Raw genomic sequence first — 16,459 nt, 5'->3', positions numbered from 1 at the left:
CATTGGTAACCTAGTCATTGTTCAATAACATGCTACTTAGCCTCCATGTGTTTGAGTGTTTTTAGTGTGTGTTTTTTTATTATAGTTGATTTCTAGTTTCATGCCATTATGATCCCAGATGATGTTTGGTATGTTTTCCATGTTCTTGAATTTGTTAAGAGTTATTTTGTGTTCTAACACATTAATCAGGCAAAAAGTACATTAAATATGTACAGTACTTGAAACCATCCACCAGCAGGCTTAAGTTAAGAGATGAATGTAGAGTGTGTGTCCTACAAATAAATACACATGCTTCCCATAGACTTTACATAGAATTGATAATGTTTTTGGTTACAAAAGGAAGGTTAATTGATTTTGTAAAGTAAATACCTTACCAGTATATTCTCTTATTATAGTATGATTATAATATGATAAAACTAGAAACCAATAATATATAGAGTAGATGGGAATTCATTGAAACATTTTTGGTCAGAGCAGTGGCATCATCAAAATTACTTTTTGTTGGTTTGTTTTTGTTTTGTCTGAAGGATTGCTAGAGAAAAGCATGCTATAAGGAATTAATAGGTTGTTATAACCACTTTAGAGGCAGTATCGCTTTTGATACCACAAACCCGTGAGTAAGTATTATTACAATGCCCACTTTAATAATGGGGGAACTGAAGTAAAGGGAGATGTGAAATAGAAAAAGACAATAATAATGCCTAATTCATAGAACTAGAAAATTCAACATATGAAAAATATTTAACATAAAATATGGTAAGGATTGAATGATATAAGCTATAAGATTTAATATTAGTGTTATTATCAATTCCAAGAGGACGCTCTTACACCCCCCCCCCATTCTTCAGTTTTATTTCATGTAGTGTAATATCAGCAAGCTTTCACAGGCTTTGTAGAGAAAAACTGTGAGTTTGAATTTTAATTTATGTTTTACAGATGCGTAAAATTAGGTTAAAGTGAAAAACTTTTTTAAATGGCAAATTCTATACTGTTGTCTGTGTCTCATAGAGTATGTTGATTCCCAGTGGGAAAGGGGAAAGGCGGGGAGAGATAAAAGAAGATAAAAGGGGGTGGATGGGTAAAATGGTGTTGGAAGGAGACCTGACTTGAGATGGTGAACACACAATACAATGTACAGATGATGTATTATAAAACTGTACATCTGAAACATATATAATTTTAACAAATGTCACCCCAGTAAATTGAATTTAAAACAACAGCAACGTTAATTTCCTGTGGTTAGGGAGCATCAGTTTCTTGCTCAGCATGCCTATAAATAAAGGTCTAATTGCCAAGAGCTGGGACAGGAAGGGGAAGAAATGGGATGATAGCTAAATAGTACTCTATGGCTTGAAAACCGTTTCCTCAGAAGTGAGATTATTTGAGTCCTTTTAAACAGATTGCTATTGGTTATAAGGTGAGGAAGGAGTGGGAAGGGTGAGAATGAGAAGGGGAAGGTAGGGAGCTTTGTATGTGGGGGTGATCTCACAGTGTAGCATGGGAGGATGGGGGTGGGTGTATTCACAGAGGTGAGCCAGATGGCCAGGAGTCATAAGAACAGTTCATCTTTTCAGAATGAAGGTAGTGGGACAATCTTCTTTGTGGACAAAGTGTCACTATTAGAGCAAAGAAGCTCTGCAGATCATTGAAGGAAATGGAAAAGCAGCTGTGGACTCCTTGGAGGTGATTTTTTTGTATTTCCCCACTTCTATGCCACTTCCACAATCATGAATCAACTCAAATTCAATCATATAAAGTACATATGAAGTTGAAATAAGCTTTAGTTAGAAATAAAAGTAGCAAAAGGAAGTTCTGAAAAATCATGGGGTAGTTGGGAAGCATTTCTTATATATATATATATATATATAAATTTCAGAGAGGAAGGGAGTGGGAGAGAGAGATAGAAACATCAATGAGGAGAGAGAATCATTGATCCACTGCTTCCTGCTCACCCCACACTGGGTATTGAGCCTGCAACCCGGGCTGTGTCCTGACTGGGAATTGAACCATGACCTCCTGGTTCATAGGTCAATTCTCAGCCACTGAGCCACACTGGTAGGCAGTTTATATATTTTAAACAGTCTTCTAAATAACTCTAGATAAAGGAAGTAATCAAAACCAACATTATAAGTTATTTAGCTTACATTATGATTGAAATTTAAAATATAACAAAACTTGGAAGGTCATTGAGTACACTGAACAAACAGTGGGAAACCATTAAGACAGTGACAGGCTGGAAAGATGGACTGAATCTAACAAACATGAAATCTAACAGAATTATATTTAAGATTTTGCCAAAAGCCAAAAAGCCAATGGCAGAAGCACTAAGTGGGAAAGGTATGATTGAGTAGCACCATCTTTAAAACAAAAACCATCACACAACCATAAAGTTTAGAGCTTTTAGTTGACAAATGGGTCATGCCAAGAAAAAGCATGTGATGTTAGGCTTCATGAATAGATATGCAGCATTAAGAACAAGAGAGGCAATAGCCCAGCTCTAATCTGCACTGAATAGTCTTCATACACAGAGTACTTGGTTTGGGGCTCCATGATTTGAGAGAGCTAAATTAGAGGCCATTTTGCAAGGCATAAAGAGAATAGTGAGCAGACTTACCAAAACAAACAAAAAAAAATCCATATGAGACATGATTTAAGGAAGTGGTGAGGCATGGCCTGAACCCAGGGCTATTCCTTGAAGTCTTAATGCTGTTTCAAATATATGAAAGGTTTTTATGGATAGGATGTTTATAATCATAGGAAGACACATTTCTATGAGCTAGAATATTCCAAAGATGAAAGAGTTGCTTAGAGACCCAGCAAGTCCCCTATCACTGGAGCTGTTCTAATATAGTTTGGTTAAATACTTGGTGAGGATATTGTGGTAAGAATTTTAACACTGGAAAAATAGGTGGTTGGATCAGACAAACTTCCCAATCCTGAAATTCTTCAATTCCCCTGGAATCTAGTGTTCCCCCAAGATGGTCCACGGGTTTCTGAGTTTGGTACCCAAAGTCTTCAACATTAACATTTTGAGCACAGGGCCTGTGGGTGGCATAAATGTCTGATTGTTTATAACCGAATTAAAACAGCATTAACCCATATGAAACAGTTCTTCAGGACTTAAAAATTAAATGTCAAATAAAGACGTATGGTGTCCTAAGAGTTCAGAAAAGGGGGTCAGTGAGGGTTGGAATAGATGAGGAAACCTATTGGCTCACAGAGAAGATTTCAAAGTCTATGCTTGTATGCATCAAGCAATAAGAGTAGTTTTAGAAATCGTGGGAACAAAAATAAATACAATAAGCAAACAGAATTGGTTACTTTTTCCTTTGGATGGAAGAATAAGGTGTGCCCATCGGAAACAACACACACTGTGCGCATAGGTCTTTTCAGTGTCTCTCGCTATTATTGCTCTCACAGCTCCCTGCAGATGCAGGCTTTGGCTCTGCAGCTCCTACTTTCACACAACCTTGTCTCTAATGGATTGGTCTGACAAAGGTTTTTATTGACTAAGTTTTGTATTCTTCATCTTCCTGATTGCCTCTGACCCTTACAATCCCAACAACCCTTTTGCCCTTGAAACTAAGGCCCTCCTCCCCTTGGAGGAATGCCAGTCCTTGCCCTCCATAGCCCCTGATAATAATTACCATAATAAATATTCCCCACATTGATTTAGGGCTTTGTAGTACCAAATGTTTTCCACACCTGCTCTCTTGTTTGACATCCATCATGACAGTGCTGGGAGAAATGTAGGGCAGGTGCTATCCTGGGATCTAAGGTCACTTGTCCAAGGTCACATGGAGGAAGTGAGCTGGCTCTGGGATGGGCCCCTAGGGCTCTGACTCCTGATCTGGCTTCTCGTGTGTCTGATCCAGGCTGGTTATGAGTCAGGGCGCATCCTCAAAAGTCATTCAGGCCTGAGCAGTCTCCCAGGAGGCCAGCCAAGCCAACACATTTCCAAAGGCCTGGTTCCATGTATGAGTCTGGTTGGGCCCAGGATCACGGATGCCCACCTGGACTCCCAACGCTTCTTTGTAGTGAACTCAGCCTGTGTGAGTGCGGGCCGGGAGTGCATACCTTTCAGAGGTGACATTTGCCTTCCCTCCAATTGTTTTTTTAGCAGTTTGCAAAATTACTTCATGACTAGCAAACTGACATGTGAGCACAAAAAACAAGCACAGAGTTTATTAATTTAATCAAATAAAACTTAGAGCAAAGTTAATGTAACACATTTAATGATAGTACAGAATTAATGCCCTGCATGGTTTCTAGGCATAAATGGCAAACAGTCTATATGAATGACTGTAATTAGTATTACTTTCACAGAGCCAAATTAATTTTTTAATTCCTCTCATCTCACTTTATTAGTTCTCCAGTATTTATATAGTTGAAATTGCTGTCTAAAGTTTTTCTTGACACCATTTGCCATCTAGCATCTGAATTTCTTCACGTACAGGAAGATAATTCCTGGGACCAAGAGAAGACCATTTTTTTTGAAAGTTCTTTCAAACTGTATTCATTTCTGTTCCTTAGATGTTCCCATTTAACAGCAGGTGTTCTTGTTCCTTATTTCTCTGTAAGATTTTCTTGTATTGTCATGGGTTAGCTAAGAACAAAAGTAACCATCCAAAACACCTGTCATTTACCAAGAACAGATTTCTTACTCTTAGCAGAAAAGGTATTTGTTGCACCAGGATGTCAAACACAATGATAAACACAGGGCTGCAGCTCATGGAAGTCTTGGAGAGCTGTCACCTTTTACTGAGCACATCTTGGGACCATTGCTGTACTCACTCAAAGTCAGGTTTCTGGATGTACAGCTAAGAAAGGCTGGTGCTTGGCTGGTGCTCTAATGAGTGACCTTGACCATGGAGATTCACACCAGTTCCTTTTTCTGCGTCTGTTTTGTGGTTTCTGTAGAATTAAAGGATGCCAATCAAAATGGCTCCTTAGTCATTGCTCAGTCTGTGCAAGTGACAGGTAGCAAGAGAGGAAGGGGCAGTGAGTGGGCTGTGGTGCAATCATAAGCAGCTGGGACAGCTGACACTGGATTAGAGTCCCAAGTGGACATAGGGAGGTAGGGGTTAAAACGATGGAAGGCTCAGGGGAATAAATACATACCCATCCTTGATGTTTTCTTCAGAAATCTCCCCAGAACCTCTTAGAACTGAGACTAGGACTGTTTCCTCAATTATTAAAGTCTTCTTACTTGAATTAAGGGTAGAGGGGGCTTGCTATCATTTGAGTTTAGGATGACAAGTGCCAAAATTTGTAGGATGTGTGTGTGTTACATGCTCAAAACAGACCTTGAGAGCTGTGACCTCAGCCTGTTCACTGGAGCCTGGAGTTCCTTTAATAGGAGAGAACGAGGGCAGAGAGCAGGGGCAGAGAGGGGGCCTGTCACTGCAGGTCAGAGAAAAGGCATAGAAACACAATACCCTGGGAATGTTTGTGCGCAGTGTGATAACTTCCAGTCTCAGTTCAAATGCTAATACCTGATCCTTCCTGTTTGAATGTGGGGGCATTTGAAGGAGGATCTATTACTGGGCAAAAAACGAGGAACAACCCCAGGGTGACTTACAAACCTTGTCCTCACAGCCTCTTTTGTTTTCACTGTGTAGGAGCCCATGAGCTTCCTTCCTGTCCTGTGGGGCTCTTCTGAGTGGGGGGAGGATGATGAGAGTGGGGATGAGGACATCTCATTATAACTCCCGCCTTTGCCAGCCTCACAGTCTCATACTGTCTGCCTGTGGCCCCGTGCCTAGAGGGCATGCGCACCTGGGCAGGTGTGGCCCCTTCTTTTGCAGGGGGTGTAGTGGTGGTGGTTGTCATTATCATGCAATCTTTTGAGCTCTTATGAGAAGTATGTATCCCACAAACTTCAGCACACAATTCTAGGAGAGCCCTCTGATGGTGCAGTTCAGATGGTGCTGATGTAGCCAGGTAGAGAGAATGCATCCAACGTGGGAAGGACATAGACCAAGAAGCCGAACAGGAAAGAAGCCCACACAACTTTATGCAGTCTACAAACAGGGGAGGGGGGGGGGTCAGCGGGCAGGAGGCAGGGGGAGTGTAGCAGAGGCCAGGGAATTGTGTTAAATAAAGCTGATAGAGCCAGGGCAGCTTGTATCCCACAAACTTCAGCACACAATTCTAGGAGAGCCTTCTGATGGTGCAGTTCAGATGGTGCTGATGTAGCTAGGTAGAGAGAATGCATCCAACATGGGAATGACATAGACCAAGAAGCCGAACAGGAAAGAAGCCCACACAACTTTATGCAGTCTACAAACAGGGGAGGGGGGGGGTCAGCGGGCAGGAGGCAGGGTGAGTGTAGCAGAGGCCAGGGAATTGTGTTAAATAAAGCTGATAGAGCCAGGGCAGCTTCGCTGAGGAGCATGTGCATGGCCGGGAGTGATGGTCTGAAGGAAGAAGAGGAGAGGGTCCTGCTGGCCTCTGTAGTCAGCTGATCCTGAGGACCTGATCCTGCAGCTCAGACTGACCTGACCTATACAGTGTCACCCCACCACCCACAGATCCAGTGGGGTTCTGGTGCCCATGCTCTAGGACTTGCTTCTGTGGGATAAAAGAATTTCAGTGTCGGCCTCATCAGACTCTCCTTTTGCCATCTTTGCAGGAAAATTGCTGCTTATGATGAAGAAATCCAGCATCTCTATGAGGAGATGGAGCAGCAAATCAAAAGTGAGAAGGAGCGGTTTCTCTTGAAGGTAAAAGTCACTTCTGGGGCTTGGTTCTGCGGGCCAGGTTGATCTCGCCTACTCTGACTACCTCCCCCAAGTTAAGATTGCAATGCCTCACCCATGGCACTACTGATTCCCTTTTTCTCTGCTTGATTTATAATTATTTCAAGACATTTGTCACCTTCGAATATCGCATATAATGTACTTGTTTACTTTTATTGATGGTGAACTGTCTGCTCCCACTAACATGTAAGCTCCACAAGAGCAGGGATCTTTAACTTTACTACCTAACATATCCTTAGCACCTTGACCATGCCTGGAACGTAGTAGGGACTCAACAATTGTTTGTTGGTTCAATGATTAAATGAACGAGTGAATGAATAAATGAATGAAAGGATGAAGGTGCATGCTTTACCAGTTTAAGCAGCCTGAAGACTGAATCTGACACTTGCTCTAGACCCACATGGTAGGCCCACCCAAATGCACCAGCTCACTCCACTCCCTAAGGGGACCATCCTTGGAGCTTGTACACCCCACCCTTTCCCCTTGACACCTAGAAAATTTAATACCCAAGACAAACGAAATCCCACCTTTCGCAGATACCATGGGAGAAAATTTAAAACTCACATTTCCTGTTCCTAGTCTGGCACTTAGCCTCCTTGCTATTTGTCTTGGGAGGTCAGAACTGGTAAAATCATCACCTTTTCCAGGCTAAGCTAAGCATGTCCATATTCATACAACAAAGCTATAGGAAACTCTATTATCCATTTTTGGATTATCTACTTGGTGGGTTCTCAGTAGAAGAGTTTTGATCTTGAACAGTGACCTCCTGTCTTAGTCAGTTTGGGTTGCTATTACAAAAATACCATAAAATGGTTGGCTTACAAACAACAAACATTTACTTTTCACCGTCTGGAGGCTAGAAGTCCAAGATCAGGGAATTCAGGTCCTGGTGAGAGCCCTATTCTGGCTCGCAGACTGCAACTACTCTTTGTCTCCTCACATGGCAGGAGGGCAAGCAAGCTCTCCAGGGTCTCTTTTATAAGAGCACTAATCACCTCCCAAAGGCCCCACCTTTTAATACCATCATGTTGGGGGTTAGGTGACAGCATATAAATTTGGGGGGACACACTACAGAGACCACATCATCCCTGGCCACTCAGCACTGGGGCTGTTGTCACAATGTCTTTTTCCCCTGCTAGTGTGGCTGGTTTGAACCATTTTTCAGTTGTATGCAGCTTTGATCATCCATACCACATCTTCATTTATTATCACAGATGTCATTGAAATGGAGAAGGAGTCTGGATGCCTTCCAGAAAAAGCCAGTCATGTTCTTTAACTAGAGCCTTATGGAGACTTGTCAGTTTCTCCAGACCTCCTCCCTGTTCCTTTTAGAGCTTTAAAACTTTCTGGCTGCCCCCCCAACCTTCAGCATAGGGAGTGAGTATATGGCAGGCAGAACTCAAACTCTCTTCACCTAGCAGACCCTGAAATAGTCCTCTGAGAACAGCAGCCTTCCCCCACCCTGCAGTAGGAGAGCCACTTCCTTTACCCAAAATGGCCCACTGCACAGAGGGGCTGAGCCCTGCGGCATTTGCCCCTCTGCCTGGGCCATGACAACAAGCCAAAGTCCTGGCTAAAGAAAGGGGATGCTTCCAGAAGCAAAAGTGGGCCAACACATGGGGATTGGAAGTGGGAAGAGGTCAGAGGGAAAATTCAAGGACAAATTACTATGACAAAGGTGACCTGACCATGCTTCTGCTTCACCCACCTGCCCCTCCTGTCCCCTGCTTCTCCCTTCTCAATAGCAAACACCTTTCAGACTCAGTGCTTAGATTTATGTTTTCTGCATAAGCATGAAAACTATTAGAAAGTGCTATGGCATGCTACTAAGCCTTGGATATGCAGGTTTTTGCTGGGCCACAGTGTGAGCGCAGTGGTGTTACAGTTGATGACAGCATGGCAAAGCAGGACCTTCTGGGGTTTGGATTCTGGCTCTATGTTTAGCAGCTTGTTTGACCAACAGGGAAATATTAGTCACTTGCACACCCAGCTCCAGGTATTAGACTCTCAAAGCTCTGTGCTGGCGGGGCAGTAAGACACTTGCAGGCCCTGGTGGAGATGGCAGCATGGCCATGGGGACCTGTAGCTGCTCCCCTCCCAGCACTGCCCACCGGTACCTGCCCCATGAGCAGCAGACAAGCCAAATGAAGCAGGTTTCCTGTAACAGAAGTTGGGAGCAGGAACTGTCTCTTCAAATCTGCTTCTGCCATTACGTGTGGTTGAGATGAGGACAGTCACAGAGCTGTCCCTGAGCTGCAGTCACCTTCCTGAAAATGGGCAGAGGAATCAGGTAGCATCTACAAACAATGAGCCCAGGAAATACCTGAGCCCTGAACGGAGGTGTCCAAAGGCCTCTGCCCCAGAGCGGTCGTGTTTCCTGACTGTTGCACCGTCACATGCAACCTGCCAGCAGGACAGGCTGCCCTCCAGTGCAGCCTCCATGGCTGTCCTCCTCGGGAAGACGTTGTAGGGCAACCGGGGCTCCTACAGTGAGTTATATGGAGGTTATGGTGGTTTCTTCTCTTCCTGCATGGTTTGTGCCTCTGTTCTGCCTTCAGGCAAGTGGAAAGCTATAAGTGGCATGGGTACTTTTGTTTCTATTCTATGAACAAAGACTCCATGATCTAGAAGAATGAGCAAGTTAGCTGGGCAAGGCCAGGCCTGGAACCCAAGTCTCCGGACGTCCAGCTCAGGGCCTTTACACCATTCCAGGCTCTGTTGAGAGTGTCAGGCATCCTGACAACCTACACCAGTGATGGCAAATCTTTTGAGTTCGGCGTGTCAGCATTTTGAAAAACCCTAACTTAACTCTGGTGCCGTGTCACATATAGAAATTTTTTGATATTTGCAACCATAGTAAAACAAAGACTTATATTTTTGATATTTATTTTATATATTTAAATGCCATTTAACAAAGAAAAATCAACCAAAAAAATGAGTTCGCGTGTCACCTCTGACATGCGTGTCATAGGTTCGCCATCACTGACCTACACACTTTCCTCTTTATCCCACAACCAGGTCTCTTTTGCTCTTGCATCTTCAGGACCTCTGCATCCCTGAGTGGGGAAGCTCAGTTCTAGGGTGGGAGGGAAGGTACATCAGGAGGAAGGGAAAATCTCCATCATGGTCAGAAAACAGTGAGGACCTAGACCCAAAAGAAATGATGCCCTGTGTTTCCAGAGTGAGGGTCATTTAAGGGTTCAAATGACAGGCCCAATGTGGAACAGAATATCCACATGGAAGGATAATCCACCCCCCAACGTACAGATGAGGAGACGGCCTGAGATTTGAGGTCAGGCCTGTTCTCTTCTCCCTGCTCAGTACTCCCCCACTTACTGACACTGCCTTTACGGGGGAAGGGGTGCATCATCGCCAGTCAAGCCACACCTAGCCCTTGCACTCTCTGTATCTCACTGGGCCACACCAACCAGCTGGCAGAGCACCAAGGCCCTGGAATGCTATGGGGAGGCCCCAGTGTCCACCAGGATGGGCAGGCCCTGCTGTTGAGCAGGTTTAAGGTGGGAAAATGTCTCCATCCCAGGTGCATTTAGGCCTCACATGTCCCTCTCTCTGGCAGGACACAGAGCGCTTTCAGGCCCGCAGTCAGGAGCTGGAGCAGAAGCTGCTGTCTAAGGAGCAGGAGCTGGAGCAGCTCGCCCAGAAGCAGAAGCGGGTATGCTGTGTCAGACGCCCTGCCATCACTGCATCCTCTTCTCTGGCTCTGGCCCACTTTCCCTGCCATTCAGTTAAGGAATTCTCTCTTTTTCAATCTGAAAGAACCATTTAGTTGTACAAGAGAGCATTTGAAATCAGAGATGATCCCAAGATAAAGCCTTTGCTTCTCCAATGCCAGGTGTTTAACTTGAGAAGTTGCTAAGAATTCTCCCTTGAGGTATCTGCAGACATTCCCGTATAATCGTGCCCAGGAGCCACCCGAATGCCAAAATGTTAATTTGTTCCCTGAATGCTGTATAAGAGAGGAGGGGAGTGCTGAGGTACAAGGGACACAGTCCCTGGTATTTTGGGGGTGGTTGCAGACAGTACTGTCTGCCCGCCAGGATGGCCATGGAGCCTCCAGCAGGAAGAGACTTTTCAAAGGTCAGATTTTCCATCCCCATCTCCCCCTGGACGTGGTTCATCACCTCCTTTATGACTGTTCCATCATCCTGCAGATGGATGCAGACACAGACGCTCCTCTGATGCACCTGAGCTCCCAGCAGGCAGGCTGGGTGCTGCACTGTGTCCATCCACTATGGCTGGGAACGCCTGGCTAATGACCCCAGAAAGATTGATTACCTCGGCAAACCTCAGGCTCACTGCCTCCTCTCCAAAGCCAGGGCTCATGGAGGGGAGAGGCTAGAGTGTCACGTATCCTCCTGTTTTGTCTTATGTTGGAAGGAATCCAGCCCTGGACAGACCCAGACACATTGCTGCAGTTTAAATAGACAGGGCTATTTTTAGCAATGCATTAGAATGTGTTTGAAGACACCCCGTGCTAAGGCTGCAGACTGCTCCACTCCTGCTGCTACCCCGTCTATGGATTTGGGTTTCTTTCCTCTGCAGCAAGATGGTTTCAACTCCAGGAACTGGCAGCTGCCTTTCCTTCCCCCTTCCACAGCCTTACCTTGACTTGCTTCTCCTACTCTTTCTCCTCCTCACTATTATGCATTAAGTCCTTACCAATTAGAGTTGTCCCTCCCATGAATGATTGCCACTCGATTTACTTACTGCATGCTTACCTGATTACACAGGAGCCTCCTGAGAATCACACAACATCCCTCATCATTTCTTCCTCCTCCCCTTACTGGCTACATTCATTAAACTAAATTTTTTATAATCAGTTTGCCTTGGTTTGGTGCTTCCTCTAGTGAGAGGGTTGGAAGCTCTGCAAGGCATGACCACTAGCCAAGAAAAGCTGAAGTCATTCAAAGGCAGGTTTTTAGTTGCTTTAGGAACATGTTTGGTTTGACCTGTTTTAGCTATTTCTTAGGAATTTTCAGTGTTTATGGCTACCATTCAAAGCTTCTGTAGATTAAAGGAATTGGACTTACACAGCTGAGAGAAGGAAAGGTAATAGATAGATTTATCTCAGTATTCAAAATTGGGAGGGATGTTTTATGAGGATGCCCTTTACTTAGTGTTCTCCATTCCATTGATGGCCAAGGAGAAGAAACTGGCTTAAAGGACAACAAGAAGGATTTACTTTAGATCTTAAGTCCATTGATGAGATGATGATAATTATCATTGAGATAAGAGTCGAATATCCAAAGAAGCTAGAAGCACCAATCAGAAAGGATATATGCACCCCTATGTTCATAGCAGCACAATTCACCATAGCTAAGATTTGGAAACAGAAGAAGGAACTCTTGCCTTTTGCAACAGCATGGATGGAACTGGAGAGCATTATGCTAAGTGAAATAAGCCAGTCAGAGAAAGATAAATACCTCATGATTTCACTCATTTGTGGAATATAGAGAACAACATAGACTGATGAACAGGGACAGATCCAAAGACAGAGAAACAGCGATCAGACTATTAATCCCCAGAGGGAAAGTAGGGGAGGGAGGGGGCAAGGGGAAGAGATCAACCAAAGGACTTGTATGCATGCATATAAGCCAAAACAATGGACATGGACAACAGGGGGATGATAGCATGAGTGGGGGGGGGGGCTGGGGGTTAATGGGGGGATGAGGAGACATATGTAATACCTTAACCAATAAAGAAAAAAAAGATTAAAAAAAAAGAGTCGAAGATGGATGTGGAATTTCCTTTTCTCGTAGCCCTATGGGCCCTATGGAGACAAGGGAGAGCTGAGATTGTTCTGGAAGCTCTGCCTGCTTCCTGAAGGGTATACGTGTGAATGAAGGAACAGGACAAAGTTTGAGGGCAGTGAGGGGTACAGTGATGGTTCCTGCCCAAGTGGAAAAAGCTAGATGAGGCTGGGGCAGGCCAGCCTGATGATGGTGCTTGCCCGCCATTCCTCTCTGTCCCCCATTCCTTTCCAGCTGGAGGGCCAGTGCACAGCCCTGCATAACGACAAGCATGAAACCAAAGCGGAGAATACCAAGCTGAAACTCACCAACCAGGAGCTGGCCCGGGAGCTGGAGCGCACCTCCCGGGAGTTGCAGGATGCCCAGCAGCAGCTGGAAAGCCTCCAGCAAGAGGCCTGCAAACTCCACCAGGAGAAGGAGATGTGAGTGTGGCCTTTAGGCACCCCTATCAATGCTCTCCAGCTCCCTCCCTGCCGTGAGCATGCCATCTCCCCTCTTGGAGACCCTGTCCCTTTGCCTGTAAAATGGGGATTGGACCCCTTGCTCCCTAAGATCTCAACTAGTTTTCTGAAACTATTAGCAGACCAATGCTGTGCTGAACATTATCTAGGACAGTGATGGCAAACCTATGACACGCGTGTCAGAGGTGACACGCGAACTCATTTTTTTGGTTGATTTTTCTTTGTTAAATGGCATTTAAATATATAAAATAAATATCAAAAATATAAGTTTTTGTTTTACTATGGTTGCAAATATCAAAAAATTTCTATATGTGACACGGCACCAGAGTTAAGTTAGGGTTTTTCAAAATGCTGACACGCCGAACTCAAAAGGTTCGCCATCACTGATCTAGGATATACAGCTCTGTTCTTGGAAAATTTATTATGTGATCAGGAAGATATGTTATCCAACCAACAAATATATTTCAGTCTGTGAGAAAATGCTGAGTGAGTGGGTAGACCAAACATGACCGTAGTAGTTTAGAAACCTGGGAGACCGAAGCGGACGAAAGTGAAGTCCGAACACTTCTGAGATTGACATGTAAATGGATGGGGCATGTGACGGTGCCCTGGAATCTTCACTCCAGCTCTGCCCCTTTTTCCTACAAGTATTCTTCTGCATGGGCTGGTCGGGGAGCCCCACACCTCTCGGGGCCTGGTTTGCTAGTGAAACGCTGTGGTGTCAGGACAGGGCTCAGCTTGTGAGGCAGAGGCACGCCTGAGAAGATTCCAGGTGTGGTCTGTGTGTTAAGCTGGAGAAGTTGCTGAGAATATCAGCATTTATCTTGTCTCTGGAGTGTTAGGTTTTGAGACCAAATACACTCTGAGGCCCAGGGAGAGGAATCTCACTTGTTTATTTATTCATTCATTTCTCTATATATTTATGTACTTATTTAGCAAATATTTATTGAAAACTACTCTGTGCCAGGTACTGTGCTGAGCATTCAGTGTGTCTCACGTCGATAGTTTAACATCATCTCCTGTGACCTTTACAGCATCCTGATGTGGCAGGGACGCTTATGATCAACTTTGATTAATAGATGAGGAAACTGAGGTTCAGAGGTTTTCAGCATCTGTCCAAGAAGCTTAATGCTAGACACTCTTGGTTACCCTCCCAAGGAACAATGAGCCAGCTAGAAAATATTTACACAGGCATTGGACTGGCCATCATTCACTCGCTCGTTTGTTCATGCACTCATTCATGTCTTCATCCATTCATTCTGCGAAATGTTTTTGTGTGCCTAGTCCTGTGCTGGGTAGGATGAAAAGTCTGATTTTAGAGGAAAGGCAGTATTACTTACCAATGCTTGATGTTATACATATATTCACTTTCCTTGCTCAAAAGTGAAAGCCCTCACTTTCGGACTGTTGGCAAAATGTTGGTCCACCTGCCTAAATCAAATTGTCCTGCTGTCTGGCTCACGTGTGGTGTCTTGTACCATGTGGGATTGATTGCCTATGGTGAGAGGGAGGTGTTTGGATTTAAAGTTTTACCATAGTAAGATATCTGCAGTTAAATACACACACACACACACACACACACACACACACACACACACACACACCAGTTCTTGGGTGACCAGTGGAAAAACAGTGTATTTCATTGCAAACGAGCAAAATCAGTTCCTCCTCATTGAAAGCAGGTCAACAAGGCACAGGCATTTAACTTTGCAAACAATGAAGGATTTGGGCTTTTAAAATTCAATCAAGTTCTAAAAGCAACAAACATCTGAAGGCGCAGGCATTAGAATAGCAGATGGAAATGAGCACACAGCGTGGAGTAACAGATCACAACAGGAGGATTCAAATCTTCCCGAAGCCTCATCTTAATTAACCAAGCCAGAGATAGTCTCTGGAGGTTGGGAATTAAAAAAGAGGGGAGGAGGGATAGGAGGAAGAGATAAATGATTCCCCCCTTCACGGCTTGTTTTGGAGAAGCATGCAGTGTCCTGTACAGCCAGACAGAGTGCTGGAGCCCAGGAGAGCATTCCTGGCCTTCCAGGGAGGTCAGGAGAGAAGGCAGAGAGAGCCTCGCTTGTCCTCTATAGAACAGAGTCCCAGACCGCCAGGACTGTTAGGACTTTAATGCTCTCCATCTCCCATTTTATAAATGATGAAACTGAGGCTCAGAGAGGTATAGTGACCAACCCAAAGCAGCACAGCTAGTTAGTTCCAGAAAATGGGACAGAGCCTGGTTCTGATGTCTTGCTTCCTGACACTGCTTCACAGCCGGGAGGGGAAAAGGGAAGATTCAGAGATAAACAGACTGAGTCATTTATCAGCAAGAATTCTGAATGGGCAAATTGATTTTCCTGTTCTCTGAAGATGCTCAAGGAAGGAGAACTAGATTTTAAAATATGATAAAGAAAGAACAATCAAGCAGGGAAGATAATATAAAGATGAAGGTCAGCTGAAAGCACCTCTCCGTTTATTTTGTTAATTAACTTTTATTTAGGGTAGTTTATGACAAAGCACCAAATTCAAAGGGCACAAAAGGATATGCACTAAAAAGAGGTTTGCCTCTATCCCCTGCGCCATCACTTCTGGCCTCCAGCCACACAGAGGCCACTAGTCATGGTTTCTTGTGGGTCCTTCCAGAGAGTTCTATGCATATGCAAGTGCGCATGCATACACACAATTTTCACTTACAAAACGGTAGCACATTATTCTGCATTTGCCTACATTTTTCATTTGACAGTGTATTTCAGAGTGTGCTCCATATCTCATCTGCCTCCTAAAAACAAACCAACAACAGTTTCCTAATGGCAACCATACATCTCTCACCAACTACTCCTGTGAAAAAGGCAAGTTCTTCCCCTTTTAGTTCACATATTACCAATGTAAACATTTAGAATGTCTAGGTTAGGAGGACTTCCAAGGTCATTTAGTCAAACATCCAAGCACCTTTTTTCACCCAGAAATGCTTTTCTTTTTGTTAACACGAAATAATCTGAATATGTTTCTATGTGTATAAATGGGTCTGAGCAGTTCAAACCCACGTTGTTCAAGAGTCAGCTGTATTTTCTATCCCTGGTTGGTGGGATCTGTGTAAGTGGAGGGCCAACTTAACTTATACGGATTTCCAACTGCCCAGAGGATTGGCACTTCCAACCCCCACATTGTTCAAGGGTCTGATGTCTATTTATCTATATACTAGAGGCCCGGTGCACAAAAATTTGTGCACTTGGTGGTGGGGGGGGGGGTCCCGACCTGTGCCCTCTCGCAGTCTAGGACCCCTCGGGGGATGACCACCTGCTGGCTTAGGCCTGCTCCCTGGGGGATTGGGACTAAGATGGCAATCAGACATCCCTCTGGCAGCCTGGCAGCCCTCAGGGGATGTCCACTTGCCAGCGGGGAGCAGACCTAAGCTGCAGTCAGACATCCTTAGTGCTGCTGAGGAGGCAGGAGAGGCTCCCACCACCACCAC

At 44.5% G+C, this 16,459-nt stretch overlaps 1 protein-coding gene across 6 annotated transcripts in view; it reads left to right on the top strand.

The window, feature by feature from the left end:
- The window catches only part of CRACR2A (calcium release activated channel regulator 2A), a 145,425-nt gene that overhangs the window by 91,984 nt on the left and 36,982 nt on the right, over positions 1–16,459 (top strand). For 5 of the 6 annotated variants that reach the window (XM_014548360.1, XM_014548359.1, XM_014548358.1 and 2 more), the window contains 3 exons: positions 6,635–6,725; positions 10,339–10,434; positions 12,767–12,954. In XM_014548360.1, the coding sequence (XP_014403846.1) occupies positions 6,635–6,725; positions 10,339–10,434; positions 12,767–12,954 (375 nt within the window). Of the gene's footprint in view, positions 1–6,632; positions 6,726–10,338; positions 10,435–12,766; positions 12,955–16,459 lie in introns of all 6 variants that reach the window. The other variant, XM_014548362.1, reaches the window with a different exon arrangement.

This window comes from Myotis brandtii, unplaced genomic scaffold (genome assembly GCF_000412655.1).
Source record: "Myotis brandtii unplaced genomic scaffold, ASM41265v1 scaffold504, whole genome shotgun sequence".
Lineage (NCBI taxonomy): Eukaryota > Metazoa > Chordata > Mammalia > Chiroptera > Vespertilionidae > Myotis > Myotis brandtii.
This window is presented reverse-complemented; position numbering and strand designations above follow the sequence as displayed.